The sequence below is a fragment of the Paramisgurnus dabryanus genome, chromosome 6, assembly GCF_030506205.2.
Source record: "Paramisgurnus dabryanus chromosome 6, PD_genome_1.1, whole genome shotgun sequence".
Classification (NCBI taxonomy): Eukaryota; Metazoa; Chordata; class Actinopteri; order Cypriniformes; family Cobitidae; genus Paramisgurnus; species Paramisgurnus dabryanus.
This window is the reverse complement of record NC_133342.1, coordinates 896,022-911,733: the sequence shown is the minus strand read 5'-3', so window position 1 is coordinate 911,733 and position 15,712 is coordinate 896,022. Positions and strand designations below refer to the sequence as shown.

The window sequence follows — 15,712 nt, the reverse complement described above, 5'->3', positions numbered from 1 at the left end:
TGTAAATTCAAATTGATTAAACTTAAAAATGTGCAACAACAATTTTTTTTACAATGTACTTTTTTAATCATTATATTTGTATTTTGACCTTATGTGCAAATTCAGTCTGCTTCACTGTAAACAGTAAAAGTTGGACTAATAAAAAAAAATTACTTCAACTAGTAACTAGCAAAAAAATTCAACTAAAATTTTCCCACTTTAAGGGAATATTTTATGTTTTAAAATGTTACATTTTTAAGGGGTTAATAATTGAAGTAATAAAAAAATCACCTTTAAGTTTATTTTCACACTTTAAGTGACAAATTTAAGTTGATATAACTTATTTTTTACCAATTGAAGTAATTTCTTTAAGTAGATCCAACTTTTACTTTTTACAGTGTTTGTTACTTGCAGACAACTGAGAAACTCGAGATAATCAAACCTTTTTCCATTTAGTCATACATTTTATTTATGCTTATTTTTAGAAGAATGTGAGCCTAAACCTCAAGTTTTTGATTGACAGATTATGCAGAAGAGCTCTTTATAATATGAAAATATTCAGAGTATGCACGAAACGCATGAGTACCTGTTCTGTTAAGAGACTGGGTATTGGGTATGAAGTGTAATGACATAAGTGTGAAAAGTTTAAATAAATGAAATGCTTAGGGGTGGTTTCCCGGACAGGGATTAGACTAGTCCTAGACTTAAACACTTTTAAGAGCTCTCCAAACTGAAAACAACTTGCACTATATCTTAAAATACATAAGTGCCCTTTGTTTTACCTCAAAATGCACACAGGTAATGTTTTTAGTAAGTCATGTTTGTTAAAACTAGTTATATTTCCTTATTAAACTAAGGCCTAGTCCTGGATTAAGCTAATCCTGGTCCGGGAAACCGCCCCATAAAGTTTTAGAAGCATGTGATTGGCTGATCAGAACTGTGACCTGCGGCAGGTAAACACTCAAATAGAGCAGACTTAAATAGACTTAAGAGACTTACTTTCTCAGAAAAGCATCGAATCAAAACACTGTGTGTGCGAGAGTATTTAAAGACAAGTAAAGGTATAGCAGTGATTCTATAAGAGTAAAGTGTCAGCCGGTAAAGAAGTGGAGCTTGTTTTTACTTGGCATTATATCACCGAAAACATGCAGCAAATCTACACACACAGTCATGAAGAATTTGAAGTATTCACCACTGTGATGTCTCCTCAAGGTTAGTGATCTTTCTTGTTTATGTAATTTACAGATCATTAGAACAAAAATGCATGTTGTCTAACTGTATGTCGGTGGTTTCAGTTTGTCGGAGAAGAGTAATATTCAAGCACCAAGGAGAAATGGTACATCGCACACACATGCTTTTTAGTCATTAGATCTGCAGGATCATTTGCAGATTCAATAGTTTTTTGTTTTATGATGAATGATGGTGACGTTTGTGTGCTTGTGTGTGCTTTAGGTGGTTGTCCTGACAGGATACTATGCAGAATATGATGATGAGGTGTGTGTCTGTGCCGGTGAAGTCGTGATGCTGATATATCAGGAAGATGCTGAATGGTGTTATGTTCGACTGCAGAATGGACGGGAGGGATACCTGCCCACTGCATGCTTCACACAGGTACTCATATAAATACACACAAAGCATGTCTCATCCAAATACAAAATGAATATTAAATGCATAAAGTCAAAAATAAGTTGACGTATGCGAACATTTAATAAATTAGTTGTCCGTTACTGCTGCAAAAGCTTGCACTTTTCTGGGAAAGCTTTTTAGTAGATGTTGGACCATGGCTGTGGGGATTAGATCACATTTAGACATGAGCATTAGTAAAGTCAGGTACTGACGTGGCCGATGGAAGTCAGACTATTTTTTGATATGTGGGCTGTCATAAAATGTACGGCCCCTTAATCTGCACTATCCAACCACGACACTGCCATTTAGTGATCATTTCATAGATCAGCTCAATTGCATTAAAAAGGACAAACCCAAATCGGCACATTTTTGCCCACACCTACAAAATGGCAATTTTAACATGGCATAATAAATTATGTATATGGTATTTTGAGCTAGAACCCTTACCCTAACCTCACACGTACTCTGGGGACACCAAACATTTATTAGACATCTTAAAAAAGTCTCCTTTAAATTCTGTGACATTCTCGCAGTTTGCTGGATTTTATGCATCTTTTAAAAATGGGTGTTTATTAAAAAGGGGTGTTCATGCAAGTTTGGTCATATAGCTTAATTTGTTATTTTTGTTTGTGTAGAAACCAGAACCATTGCCGCCTATCGTGACTAAGCAGAGCTCCGTACAGGAATCTCCTCGTGATCGCCGTGGCTGCACAGAGTGAGAGTTTGTGATGTATTGTCTTTATTGTAACTCAGTTTGGTTATTTTGTGTATTTACTAAATTGGTATTTGTATCTCCAAAAGACGCTCTTTGAAACTGCCAAGGCGAGCATCATTATCAGCAGTACCTGGTTCACCTCGATTACTTCAGCGGCTGCTCACTCGACCCCGTCGACGCAGTGAAGGACAGGCAGCACATCTAATCGGCTCCATCAATCCTGCATTCCATCAAGACTGACTCCGCCCCAAAACTTAATTCGCTTTAAGCTCCACCCCCAGACCTCTAAGCTCCTCCTTTACCTTACGATCACAGAAGAACAGAAATTAAGCCAGTTTAAAACAGTTCAGTCCACATGTACAGTAACTTCATTTTACTTGACCTGGTCTTAGGCACTGAAAATGCACTATGATTGTATCCACTTGACCCAAATGTACATATGTAAATATATTGTAATAGTTATTTTCAGTAAAAAGTTTATAATCATAACATTGTAATTTTTATTTATTATTGAACACCCCTCCCACACACAGACGAACTGGTCATAAACCGCCACACAATGTCACAACAAGTGTGTCTTAGTTATATATAAGCTAAATATCATCCAGCATTGTCCTTGGGTTCTGCCATATTTTGACAAATCTGTTGTTGTGACACATCTGCTATCTGTTTTTCATTTGCTATTTGACAATATATTGAGACACCCTTTTAAAAGCACTATAGATATAACAGTCCAAATATAATACTACAGACAACTGTTAATTATATTAATAATGTAGATGTAAAAATGTGCAATAATGCCATGTATTTTGTAAAACATTGTAGTTTTTAAACCATTTTTCTTATTTATATACTGTTTGTATAGCAAGTCCTTTGCTGTATCCATTACGTTTTTCAACCTTAAATAAGTAACGTTATTGCTTTTATTAAATGGTTTTTAGGGTTCCCTTACGAAAATTAACTATGGTTTTACTACAGATAAAACCCAAAAAACTATGGTTACTGTAGTAAAACCATAGTTTTGATAATAGTAATCAATACAGGAGAAAAAAAATGTGGTTACATACTACATTTTTACCACAAAAAACATGGTTAATTTTCGTAAGAGTTTCTTAACTCCAGTCCTCACGACCACCCTCCAAATTTTTTTTAGAAGTCTCCATGTATAAAACACCTGGTTCAACTCATCAGCTTGTTAATTAGGTAAACAGGTTTGTTCGACAGGCCGACTAGCTTGTGACATCACAGTCGCGCGAGAGTGATTTGAGAGTAGCGGACTACATAGGCTTTCAAATCGATCTCGCGGTAGTGCGGTGTCACGCGCTGATCGTTTAACACGGCGCCTTTTATGAATGAGGGCTGACTAGTTTAATTTATCGTTTTTATTTAATATAGAAAGACAAGGAAATCATTAATGGAGGAGGATCGCGAGGTTATAAAAAATTAAAGGCATACATGCGCATTAAACATTTTTATAAGTGATTTCATTGTGTAACATTCTTCTACTAACGTACTAGAATCAAGATCAGGGACATTAAGAATATCAATAAGTATGTATTTGTCAAAATTTTGATTAAAATTTTTAAAATCTGCGACACCACATACACTAATAAAGTGTGATACATGAAATTGTCAGAAATTTTGCTAACTTTCAGAAAATTATAAGAATCCACTCACCATGCACCCCTCAGATCAACCAGCACCTGCAGTGATTTTACACACAGTCAGGAAGTAGTCCAATAGATTTCCCAATTTTCTTAAAGGGGCGACATCCATAGACCCTTTTACAGCTCCACTTTATAACACGGATCTGGTAGCTGTGTTGAAAAAGTTGATATGTCAAGGTTTTAAAAGAACTTCTCTGTCTGTGTTGCTTCACTGCTGATCCTTGCCATACTTCCGTTGCCAAAATGCGCGCGCATACGTTGGCAGGTCATCATCGTGTACAAACAGTTAAAGGGTCTATTGTTGTAACACCACAGACATGAATTTGGGTGACCCTACTTTTTTCTTAAATATTACAAAATATATATATTTAAAAAAAAAAGTGTTAAATAAAATCTGTAGCCTATATTCACAATATAACCACTTCATCTGAGTAAAAAGTGTTGCAATTAAAAGAGGTATGGTGGGAAATTGCATATTTTGTTACAAATGCAATCTCTTAAACTCAAATATGTATATATACAAAAATTAATTGTTAATGGTGCACAAATTGTGTTTATCCTACAGAATACTGCAACACATGGAAACATTTTATAATGTATTGGTATTTAAACTTTATTTCAACTGTTGTAGAGTAGAGAGTGTAAGTTTGCTGGGCGAGTCAGAAACGATGACCAAATAATTTCATACAGATGGAATAACTTTATTGTTATTAGGCTGGAAAGTAATCATGCATGCAAACAGCAGATTCAACAGCTGCGTAGACTCATCCAACTGTTTATTAAAAAACAGAGGAAAACAAACAAAAAACTGATTCGATATCTGTACAGCTGAAAGTATAATACAATATATACCACTATTGTACACCAGAATACAATATATCATAAGGGCAGCAGTCACAGAGAACCAATCTGCACTTGAGTCTGTGTTACATGACGCAGTAAAACATCTCTTATGTGCTGCTCTTTACACCAACAATAACAATAATGTTTAAGAGCTAATAAACACTCCCACACAAAAAAAGTGCTCTGGTTTCATCGCTGACTTAAAACAAACTATCAATTAAAAAGCAAAAGCTTGCGGAGCCTTCAAGCACGTTTAACATGCTTTACTAGCAGACCTTTTACCTACGATTGAGGTCAGGCATTGTTTCTTCTCAGGTCTGACCATCTGGGAACGCTGCAGATCAGAGCCGGGGAGGGGACTTGTTAAGGCTGTTCACAACAGGTCTCTTCACCTGTTATTGGCAACACCAGGGTAAACACAACAGCTCACCAAAGCCTGAACAGATACGTAGTGGCGTAGTGACGTTTCCATCTGCTTTCAACTTAATTTCTACAACTTTGCATGTATATTTAGGATTTACAGGTTGGTACTTTACCCACTCACCGAAGCATAGATATCAACTCTCTACAGCTCTATGAATTAAGGATACCATTTATTTTGTATGATTTGTTTAACATCCCTTCTGTCTTATTTGAATTCAAATAAAATTAGTGAAGCCATTTTAACCATTTAAATTCCTCTGAATTAAAACAGGCTAAATTAAACAATCCTGAAAACATTAACCTCTTGGCTACATTCAGTCTGGCTTCAGCCAAAACCACTGCATTTTAGTGCTAAGAAAAATTATCGTCTTGTACCAAACAGTGTTGAAAAAAATAAGTACATGCAAAAGGGCACAACAAAACCGAATTTTTATCTTGTGGCAATGCGACCTGACTGCTAACCCTGGTAGGTCTTCGACTGCAGAAAAGGCAACACAGACAAGACCAAAAAGTTGAATAATGGTCCCGTTATGTTGACCTGCTACGACAAGTGTTTGAACTTGTGCATGTGTGTGTGTTTAACAGGACATGAAAGCTTGTTAGATTTAGTGAGTTCTCTTTAGAGTTTAACCACAGTGCATTATGGGTAACGCAGGCTATATAATCGATATGACGTCTGACACCAGGTTTGTTCCTCATGGCAAAAAAAACTGCGCTAAGGACACAAACTGTGATGAAGATGGTCACTTTTAATCACACACACATTCACTTATTTATGTAAACACAGGGCTGAAGTTTAAACTAGATTTTTAGTTCAGAGCCGAACAACCTGCATGAGGGTCAAAGTGCACTTTTATTTTTTAAGATTATTATTTAAGTACTACACATGTGCATACTAGCAAAGCTTAGGGGTGATGTTAAATCAGTGTTAAGTTGTGCACTTTGGGGCAAGTATGCATTTAAGGTGGATGTAAGCCATCACACGAATCAGCAAATAACCAATTCCAAATTTCACATCTTAAGACTTGAAAATATTTAAGGAATGCGTTTCGCACTGAACAGACGCATGTACCGGTAAATATGCGGCACCAATATTGATTAGTTAAATCACAGTGTGTGTGCATGTGTGTTTGTTACGCTTTAAAGAAGGCTCGCTCTGCTGTGTGCGTAATGAAGCATCAGGATTGGTCCATGGGCTCAAAAGTGCTGGGAGGATCTGTCCCATGACTCTCCATCTCTTCTTGCTTCTCAGTAGTCTCTTCTTCCTTCTCATCATGCCTTGCTGCCTGCTGGCGCAGGTGTTTGTCCATGGACGCTTGTATGTTCGACACCATCTCTTGCAAACGTTGCCGCTGAGCCTCGATCGCAGCAGGCTCGAGCCCTACGCCGTGGCCCTCGCGTAGAGTAAGCATGCCTGGGGCCACGCGAATCAACTCCTCCCCTGATAAAGTTAACCCCTCCCCTCGAACGCTGCTGCTGAGATCCACGCCGCTGCTGTGCTGTCGACGGATTGGCCGGTGCTCTGGAGGGGCAGAACCAAGTGAGTGACCTTTTCCCTGGAAGGCAGCGATGTTCTGTTCTTTCCTGCGTACTGCGCCACCAGCGCCCAATCGCAGGCTGTGGGCGGGGCTTCCCTCACGGCTACGAGAGGTTGCATCGGTGCGGAGCTGGGAAAGCGCTTCCTGAACAAGTTCCTCCACATCGGGCCCTACTGGGAAATGACCAGCTGCATCCACGCACAGCTCCAGTCGATCCTCTGCCGCATTAAACACAAACGTCTTTCCGGACAAGTGGGGCAGTGTGCAATGCTTCCCGTCCATCAGACCTGAACACAGATGGGGGAGAAAATTAGATTTCACTTACAAACACACACATATATAAAAATGTTTATACAACACTGTTATTTTATTTTGCATTATTTATATTTCATTGTAACTGTTGATAGGACTTCTTTGCTGTTTGTTATTTGAAGAAAAAAGTAGCTCAGATGCAAAAGCTGTCAAATGCCACCTCCGTCCAAAATGAGATAATGAAATTAACAGATCGTAGACCACATTCAATCTTGAGTACTTGGACTTGAATACAACCCGAATATGTCAGTCACATGGATCACAGCACCCCCTAATGTGAGCTTTTTCTCGGTCTTGAGTTTTTGCAAAAAAGCTTGCTTGCACTTAGAGGGTTTTGCAGCAAAAGACAGTCTAATTTGTTAAATGCCAATGAAATTGCATTTGTGAAAATAAGGCAATTAAGTTATTGACTAATAACTTTTTCATTGCCATTAAAGTAAAGTTTCTGAACCAAAACATAAGCCTGATAAAAAATGCTAATTTATATAAAACACGTTAGACGCATTAGCAAATCTTAACCACTTTGTGCAACAGGTCATTGCTTTTCAGAGCAGTCTTAAATCATGTGGAACTAACATGGATCAGCAGGTTTTTGCACAAACTTCAGCAATCTATGCCAGTACAAGTGCATGCTGTCTTTACAACAAAAACAAAAATGCAATATAAGGCATTTTTACTAGTGGTCCTATACTGTAAATGCAGGGATAAAGTAGGTCATATTTAATCATTTCAAAGGTAATTCAATGACATTAAATCAATGTTGGCTAGTGACAGAACAAACACTAATAGGAACATCATTTGTATTATTGCGGCTAAAAGCAATGCAAATATTTTCTGTGACTTTTTTGTGGATTTACCGGTTTATTGTTAAATTGGCTCATTGCCTGCCCCTATGCTTTGGGAATAGCACTTTTGCAAATGTTCTGGTATTAATGTAGAGTTTGTGACGCTAATCAATTTTAAATTAAATATTGTGAATGTGAAAAAGGAAATGAGATAGAGAGATAATGAGAGAGAGCTACACAAATGCATTTTATGAACATTCTGGTGAAATCTCTGGCGTGCAGAGACGAATGAATCGAAACAGCCACAGTGATCACAGCCATAGAAAAAGCAAATGCACACAGACTTTCTAAGGAGTCAGGGGTCACTGTGACAATGCTGAGGTTGTGATAAAAGATCAAAAATACACTGAAAATCTCAAACGTCATTCCATATCGTCCTATACGCTTTGAAAAACATCAAACACAGATTTAACCCTTTTTCCGACGTAGCCCATTTTGAGTGGGGGGTGAAAAGATCATGTACCCCTTTAAATGGTCACATTCTTTCTGATTTTTTGAAGCATTGATTGTGTTTAAAGTGCACAATATAACATGTGTTCATGTTTCACGTAAAAAAAAAAAACGCTGTATTTTTCACACAATTTACTTATCTGAATACCGCTGTTTTCACTGTCCTAAAATCGGGCTGATGTCTTCCTTGTTCTATGAAGTCTATCCTTCAGAAATATGTAGCGAGATCTGATTGTGTAGCTTGTTAAGTGTGTTGTGATTCGATAGCAGGTTAGCTTGCCGTTAGCTTAGCTGGCGACTGACATATTCCTGTGGGCGGAGTTTAGTCAAACTGTTCTACTGACGTCAATAAAGCAGGAAGTAGAGGGCTGTAGACCAAACCGACTGTTCGCTGTAGGCTTTGAAAGGCGAATTCTGTTTAAGAAAATATATCGCCTGGCAGTGAACTTTGAGCTTTATCAATTTTGTACAGGTATTATTTATGATATTTTAACAACATTACACACTAACTAGGGTTTAAAAAATGGGATCAAAAAAGAACGTGACCTTTAATATAACTCTGGCATTTTAAGGTCTAGAAGCCTAATTTTTGTTTTGTTTTAATGAAGACACTTTAAAGTTTTTTACGGAAGTGTCTGGAGGTAAACATTAAATTAGAAAAAAGTTTTATAGCAGTTTAGATTTATTGCAATAAGTAAAAATAATGCAATTTAGTATTATTTTATACATAAAATTATCAAAAAATAAAATAAATAATAATAGGTTTGCGTCGATTTGCTCCATATTCTTTTCACAAATTAATAAATTACAGTCACTGCATTATTATTGTCCTATTACTATCTGTATTATCCTGCATTATTATTATCCTTTTACTATCCAGGTAATTCTCACGAAACCATTGAAACACCACGGCACTAATGATTTTAGCTATAAAATGTGTAATATAGTAATATTAAAAAGCATCAGAATTAACACAATACTGTGTTCTACCTTGCACAATGTGTGATTTCAACATAAGAATTTATAATTTGTCAATTTTATCTCATTTTCTGCTGAAATTCTCATTACCGCAATGTGTCCGGCTGTGTTTGAACATGCGTTATGTTATAATTTAATCAAATTAACACAAAAATATTTAGAAAAAAAATAAATGGATGTTTTGCTAGACTACTTTAGATGACAGAAAAAATATTTACTGAATATTCATGTATAATAATAATGAAGAAAAATTAGGAAAATGATGTGTCCATGCCTGATGTTCTCATCCTCCGCAACACTTTTTGAGAACAGTTTAAGCACACATACAGAATTTTAATAAAGTTTGATTTTGAGTGACCAAGCACATGGACCAGTTACTTCAAGATGGCTACCAGGTAAGATCATTTATTTTACAGTTAATTTGAAATATTGTCTTGTCAGAATGCTTACACGACATCTTGATTATCATTACCGCAACAGATGCTTATTAAATGTTAATTTAATTAATAGAAGCATAATACTTTGATTTTAAATGCATGTGCAGAATCTCCAAATGATGTTCTTTCAGGTTTGTCATGTCATTTTGAAAATATGTCAGTGTTGATGTTTTCTTACTGTTGCGGTAATGAGATTTTTTAGGAATAATTTTTTAAATTATGTTACAAAAAGTGTTAAATGATAAGTAAAAGTGTTTAAATTAATGTTCCCATTTACTCCAGACTTTGTTTTTCAATGTCTGCTGGGAAAAAAAGTAAATTTAAGCAATTTTTACATTTTCATGCTTGACATTTTTAAAACCAAGTTTTCGTGAGAATCACCCATCCGTATTATCCTACATTATTATTTTCCTATTACTATCCGTAATAGGTATATTTGAAGAGTTTGGTTCCAAAACGCAATAAATCCATTTTGACAAATTTCGGTAAAAACGTGTTTTCTATACCAAGAAAGTGACGAGATGAAAAGAACTATTTTCTGTTACAAACTTTCACATAGCATCTTTGGGTTATAAAAACATAAAACATTCAAATCCATAACTTGATTTTCAAAGATTTATTTTAAAAACGAATATTTTTTTCCACAAAATGCAAAAAAGTTTTTTTTTTTTTAATTATATAAATCTATTCAATCAATGTATAAATGTGCATTCATTTTTGCCATTTTATGTTCATTTAGTTGAACAGTTGTACACACTGATAAAAAACATTAATGGCATTAATCAAAACACTTACTTTGTCATATTAAGAACACTGTCATTGCTGCGCAGTTATACTTGACGACGTCGTCGCTTAACATTTTTCACAGCGATCAGCTGTGATTCTCGTTGACTTTGGCTAAAATTTTGGAAAGTTTTTCATAAGATCCCCTGGGGTCAATGTGTTAGCACGAGAGAAGCTAGATGCTGTCGGGAGAACAAGCGATCGTCTCCCGAGTCCCTCTCGCGTAAATTATTAGATGTTGATGGCTTACGTTTCTTTCCGGTCACAGAAAATCATCACAGGTTTATCAATGCCATTATAGTATTATTTTGTTTTTGTTTGTTTGTTGATCACGAAATACAAAGTGGATGAGGAAAACTAGAACTAGGATTGTTTGTTTACATTCCGTGGAATGGTGTGCTGTAATTTGTGGAGCGGATTTATTGCATTCTGTAGAAAAGGAGGAGTGGCGTTTATTGCGTTTTGGGGAAAAAAGGGAGAAAAGATGACAGAACAACACAGCAGATATTGTATTTTGCGTAAAATTAAGAATTTACTTTTAAATACTGGCCTGATATAATACTGATTTTGGCAGTAACTTATATTTTTCAAAAATGGCGTTTATTGCGTTTTAGAACCAAACTCTTCATTTGCTAAATCAAACACTGTTTTGATCTGTATATTACCAGTTTATTCATTATTTTTATATAAATTTAAAATTTTATAGGTATGTGTTTAAGTGAAATGATATTTTTTGTTTAATTCTGTCAACTATTGACAACATTTCTGCCAATTTCCTAATAAAAATATATATATATATATATTTACTGAAAATTTAATGGGGAAAGATTGTCAGAATAATAAAAAGATTTAGATTTTGAATACTGTAAAGAAGAATTTCGAATTCATTTTCAATACAATGCTATTTTTACATTTATTTTAGGAACAATTCAAAAATGAATATTTAAAGCAATAACCCTGACTTTTAATCACATCTTTTATGTGTCTTGGGATGCTCTCAGTGTTTTACATGCCGTTGGTTGACTTTGTCGCTCCTGTGGTTTTCTATTGTTGGAATTTATCAGACACTAGACTGAAATGGTAACATTACATATAGAAATGATGATTAAAGGCAAAACTGGAGTGGTCTATTAATTTTTTATCTTACTGGAACCTAATTCTATTGTTTATATTTTAAAAGCACTATAAAATAAAAACAGTGAGTGAGAGAGAGACAGAAATGTACCCATGTCTTTCTTGACAATATTGTAGAAGACTCCTCCTTGCTGAAACAGGTGAGGCAGTTTCTTGGCGTAAGACCAGACATCTTCACCTAGAAAAAAGTGGAAACACATGTTAGCAGTTCAGTTTTTATCTGATTTAAAACTACATATGCAGAATCAGATTAAGACTTTGTGTAATCTTTGTGATGATGCCTTACACACTTATAGAAACAGGATTACTTCTTTCAGTGTATAATACAGACACCAGAGTCAGTTAAGTGAAACTTAAAGTAATCAAATAAAAAAAATACCACTAATAGGAGGATGTGTCTCACCCATGAGTGCTGCTAGAAGACAAAGTGAAGACATCTCAAGGTCAATATTGTCCTGGACTTCCCTGCTGCTTGCACGACTGAGCCGCGGGTCAGAGTGTGTTTCAGGGGCGTGAGCGTGCGTTTGGCTCACATTAGTGTCAGGCGAGCTCTCTTTTAGCACTTCTACGGAGATCCGGTCACCATGCTGTAGGGCGACCGGCTGGTTTTGGTCCTCAGGGCGTGGCGGAGGCAGCTCCCTTGGCGGAAAGCCGTGACGGATACACAGCTGGCCGGCTGGCAAGTTGAAGAGCTGAACGATGGAGTTTTGCAGTTCGCTGTAGGTGGTGTGCTGTTGAAGAGTAAGCATGGCCTGCCGCCCGTCACTTGTGGTTACACGGATCTTTTTCTCTCCACTGGTGGGTGGGAGTTTAGTCGGAGTGGGAGGAGCTGAGGATGACGAAGAGGAAGGGGACGAAGGGCGAGGGTCTGCGGCTTTGTCCTGCTGACGCGCTCGGTCCGTGCTGCGCCGTTGGGAGAGGGCCGCCTGCTCGCTGATGCTGTGCTGCAGGACCCTTTCAGTCCTGCTCATCACCAGTTCCTCTTTATGAAGTGTTTTCCCTTTTTGTCCCGTCAAGATGATTTTAGTAGGAGGCTGAGAGGCCGATTCAGCCCCCTCGGCCCTATTATGCACGTGAGCGCCCTCTATGGAAACCGGATTGTATTCATCTTGGCTTCTCTTGGCTGTGTGATGCAAGATGGTATTTACGACTTTCTGCACCAGGATTTCGCTGCCGAACTCACCGGGAAAGTGCTTTGTGACGAGCCGCATGGTCACGTCGTAAACGTTGCTGTTAAACGATGGGTCCGTTTCGTACTGGAACCAGTAAACGGTCTCACGCACAACGCGGCCGGCCCACTCCAGAGTGATTGGAAAAGCTTCAGGTAGATTGTCATACTCTTTCCCCTCCCAAAAGTGCTTGAACCCACAGCCACATTTACCCCCCTCTGACCTTGTGTTGGTCCGATCTCCATCCAAATAAACCACAGTGCCATCACCATGCACCCGTCGTACGGAAGTTCCATGGCACCAAGCGCAGGATGTAAGAGAGCTAAGTTTGTAATCAGGCACCAGCACGTCTTTTTCTGGGTTATAGGAACAAACTAAACTATTCAGAGGGAAGCTGTAGTTTTTGTCACCCCGTAGAGTGCCATGAGTGGACTTGGCCAGGTTGTAGAGCTTACCCCCGGGTATGACCCACTCAGCCGGCACGTGGAGCTCCGAGAGGGCGTTGCAGACAAGGCAACGGTGGAGACGTCCCTCCTGAACGGATTTCATCGCCGCCTCCGTGACATCCTCAGGCTGCACACCGATCACTCCGGTGCGCCTGTATATGTACTGGTGAACGTCAGCAACTAGTGAAGGATGGATGCCGTGCTTGTCCATGAAGACGTCCTCCATTGCGCTGACAAGTCGCAGCAGGTATTTATCCTGCAGGCTCCGATCGCCGCCGATCACGCAGCTGCCACTGGAGTCCAGACTCACATATTTACATATAAGCTCTTGAGGGACGCCCCAAGCTTTGGGCAACAGTGCAGAGGGTAAACGGGGTAACGGCATGCCCTTTATACCCACTAAAGGAAGATAGTGATTTCTGCCAGAGCTGCTCCACGCGATGCAGATGGGCTTGTTCAGAGCGCCGTCTTTTCCTCGGCACTGCTCCTCTGGAACCAGGCCCGGAAGAAAGGTGGCAGAGTAATCGCCCGAGCTGCGCATGCCACTCAGGGAGTCCAAAAGGATTATGGGTCTGTGAAGCACATTCGCCAAACCGAATATGTGGATGTTACGCAAGCCCAACGGGACGCCCTCCGGAGGAATAAACAAAGGGTCACATTCATTTATTATATCTTCCCATTCTGCTGCATCTATGAAGTCCTGGAACAGAGCTTTGTAGCGGTCCAGGTTCTGCTTGAAATTGAGTTTTAGGTTTTCTCTAAGGGCGTGCCAGAAAAGCTCACGTCCAACTAAGGCCCGGGACACGGCATGGACCAAGCAGTGTCCGTCTCCATCCACATGCACGGGAATGAAACACTCTCTGTTCGAATTTGCCTTCTTGATCTCCTCCAAAGTGTCATGCAGGTAGATCAAGCTCCCTGACCTGTCTCTACCATAGCCAACGGTGGACACATGCTCTTGTTCAATGAGAAATGCCCTGTCCCCTAAAAGCGAACAGTCAAAAATGTCTCCCTGGTTCATGTCCTTCAAAAGTTTGGCAGTGCCTGACTGTTTGTCCATGCCGTAGCGGGTGAGAATAGGTGAGAGCAGCTTGCAGTGGTAGTTAGACAGTCCCATCACTTTCACCAGCTCCGTCCCCTTTTTGGGAGGGCCCGGCACACCAAGCAACGCATTTCTCAGCAGATTATGAAGTACAACATCTGGGTCGGTTACCTCTTCCACATTTGAGAGATTTTTCTGCTCGTGCCTCTGGCCGCACTCGGTGCACTCGATGCTGATGGAGGTGTGTGCGGGGAAGAAGAGCTTCGCCTGGCACTGCGGGTCCGGGCACATCCCGCATAAAATGCGCCTGTCTTTCTGCTTCGAGCCCGGAATTAACGACATATCCAATGTTATTTCTTTTGTCCGAGCGGTTTACAAAATCATCGTTGTTTATTCAACGACGGGCGAGAGAAAATTATGTCACCTCACGCAGTTTCTGTTTTCCAGTAACAAACACAACACGGAAGCGGTATCACTGTGTGACCTATGGATGCCGCAATGCATTGTGGGAGTTGTCGTTTTCAATCGACAGCATCGTAAAAGTTTCCACAGGAGTATTTTTCAAAAACGATTTTAAAATGTACTTTATATAATACAAATATTTTTATGTTGCATTTTGTTTTATATTGAAAGCGTAATTTATTTATTATATGACGCGACGTTTTATACAATGAAGTCAAATTAGACAGGATTCGATAAAAACTACAATGTCCACAATGCAAACTATGGGAAAGATTGTGTTATGTTTATTGAGTAACGAAAGGAGTTTAATGGAAATAAAATGTAACTGCGTGTGTTTTTTTAATATTATCAATACAATTTGATTGTATTTAATTGTATCAAATACAATCTAAATAAAAAGTCAAATACTAAAACGGATAGAATTAATTGTAAGTGTTATTACATTTTTTTTTCTTTACAATAATACGGACCTTTCAGTGATGTTTGTAAGTGATTTATTTAATGGAATTAATTATAAATAGAAACTGGAGATATTGTTTCCTTTAAAATATTAATTGGAATTAATCACATTCAAAATAAAAGTTAGTTTTTGCATAAAATATGTATGCGCACTGTGTGTAATTATTTTGTATAAACACACACACACATGCATTTATGTATTTAAGAAACATTTACATGTATATATATTTATTTATTTAGATTTTTATATTTTTATATTATATATACATTAAAAAAATTATACATAAATAAAATGTTTCCTAAATAAATGCATGTACGTGTGTACACACACAAATATATTACGCAAACACAAACCTTATTTTTAAATGCGATTAATCTATTGACAACTCTTTACATTTGCTGAC

General features: G+C 38.0%; 2 protein-coding genes across 2 annotated transcripts; one reads left to right on the top strand and one right to left on the bottom strand.

The window, feature by feature from the left end:
* Positions 1-237: 237 nt before the first annotated feature.
* Positions 238-2,744, top strand: LOC135748455 (uncharacterized). The gene is made up of 5 exons (XM_065266695.2): positions 238-1,191; positions 1,275-1,315; positions 1,432-1,590; positions 2,241-2,320; positions 2,407-2,744. Exons 1-5 carry the CDS (start codon positions 1,125-1,127, stop codon positions 2,558-2,560), a joined length of 501 nt encoding a protein of 166 aa, XP_065122767.1. The 5' UTR covers positions 238-1,124; the 3' UTR covers positions 2,561-2,744.
* A 1,923-nt stretch (positions 2,745-4,667) lies between these two features.
* Positions 4,668-15,219, bottom strand: vcpip1 (valosin containing protein (p97)/p47 complex interacting protein 1). Its single transcript, XM_065266703.2, has 3 exons — positions 12,134-15,219; positions 11,822-11,908; positions 4,668-7,078 (listed from the first exon to the last, which is right to left on the bottom strand). The coding sequence occupies exons 1-3, from the start codon at positions 14,727-14,729 to the stop codon at positions 6,432-6,434; spliced, it is 3,330 nt and encodes a 1,109-aa protein (XP_065122775.1). The 5' UTR covers positions 14,730-15,219; the 3' UTR covers positions 4,668-6,431.
* Positions 15,220-15,712: the final 493 nt, after the last annotated feature.

Coding starts and splice junctions, on each gene's coding strand:
- vcpip1 (XM_065266703.2), bottom strand. CDS start 14,729: ATGTCGTTAATTCCGGGCTCGAAGCAGAAAGACAGGCGCATTTTATGC. Junction 11,909..12,133: donor TCTTCTAGCAGCACTCATGG/GTGAGACACATC, acceptor ACTTTTTTCTAG/GTGAAGATGTCTGGTCTTAC. Junction 7,079..11,821: donor TATTGTCAAGAAAGACATGG/GTACATTTCTGT, acceptor ATCTGTGTTCAG/GTCTGATGGACGGGAAGCAT.
- LOC135748455 (XM_065266695.2), top strand. CDS start 1,125: ATGCAGCAAATCTACACACACAGTCATGAAGAATTTGAAGTATTCACC. Junction 1,192..1,274: donor CACTGTGATGTCTCCTCAAG/GTTAGTGATCTT, acceptor CGGTGGTTTCAG/TTTGTCGGAGAAGAGTAATA. Junction 2,321..2,406: donor GATCGCCGTGGCTGCACAGA/GTGAGAGTTTGT, acceptor TATCTCCAAAAG/ACGCTCTTTGAAACTGCCAA.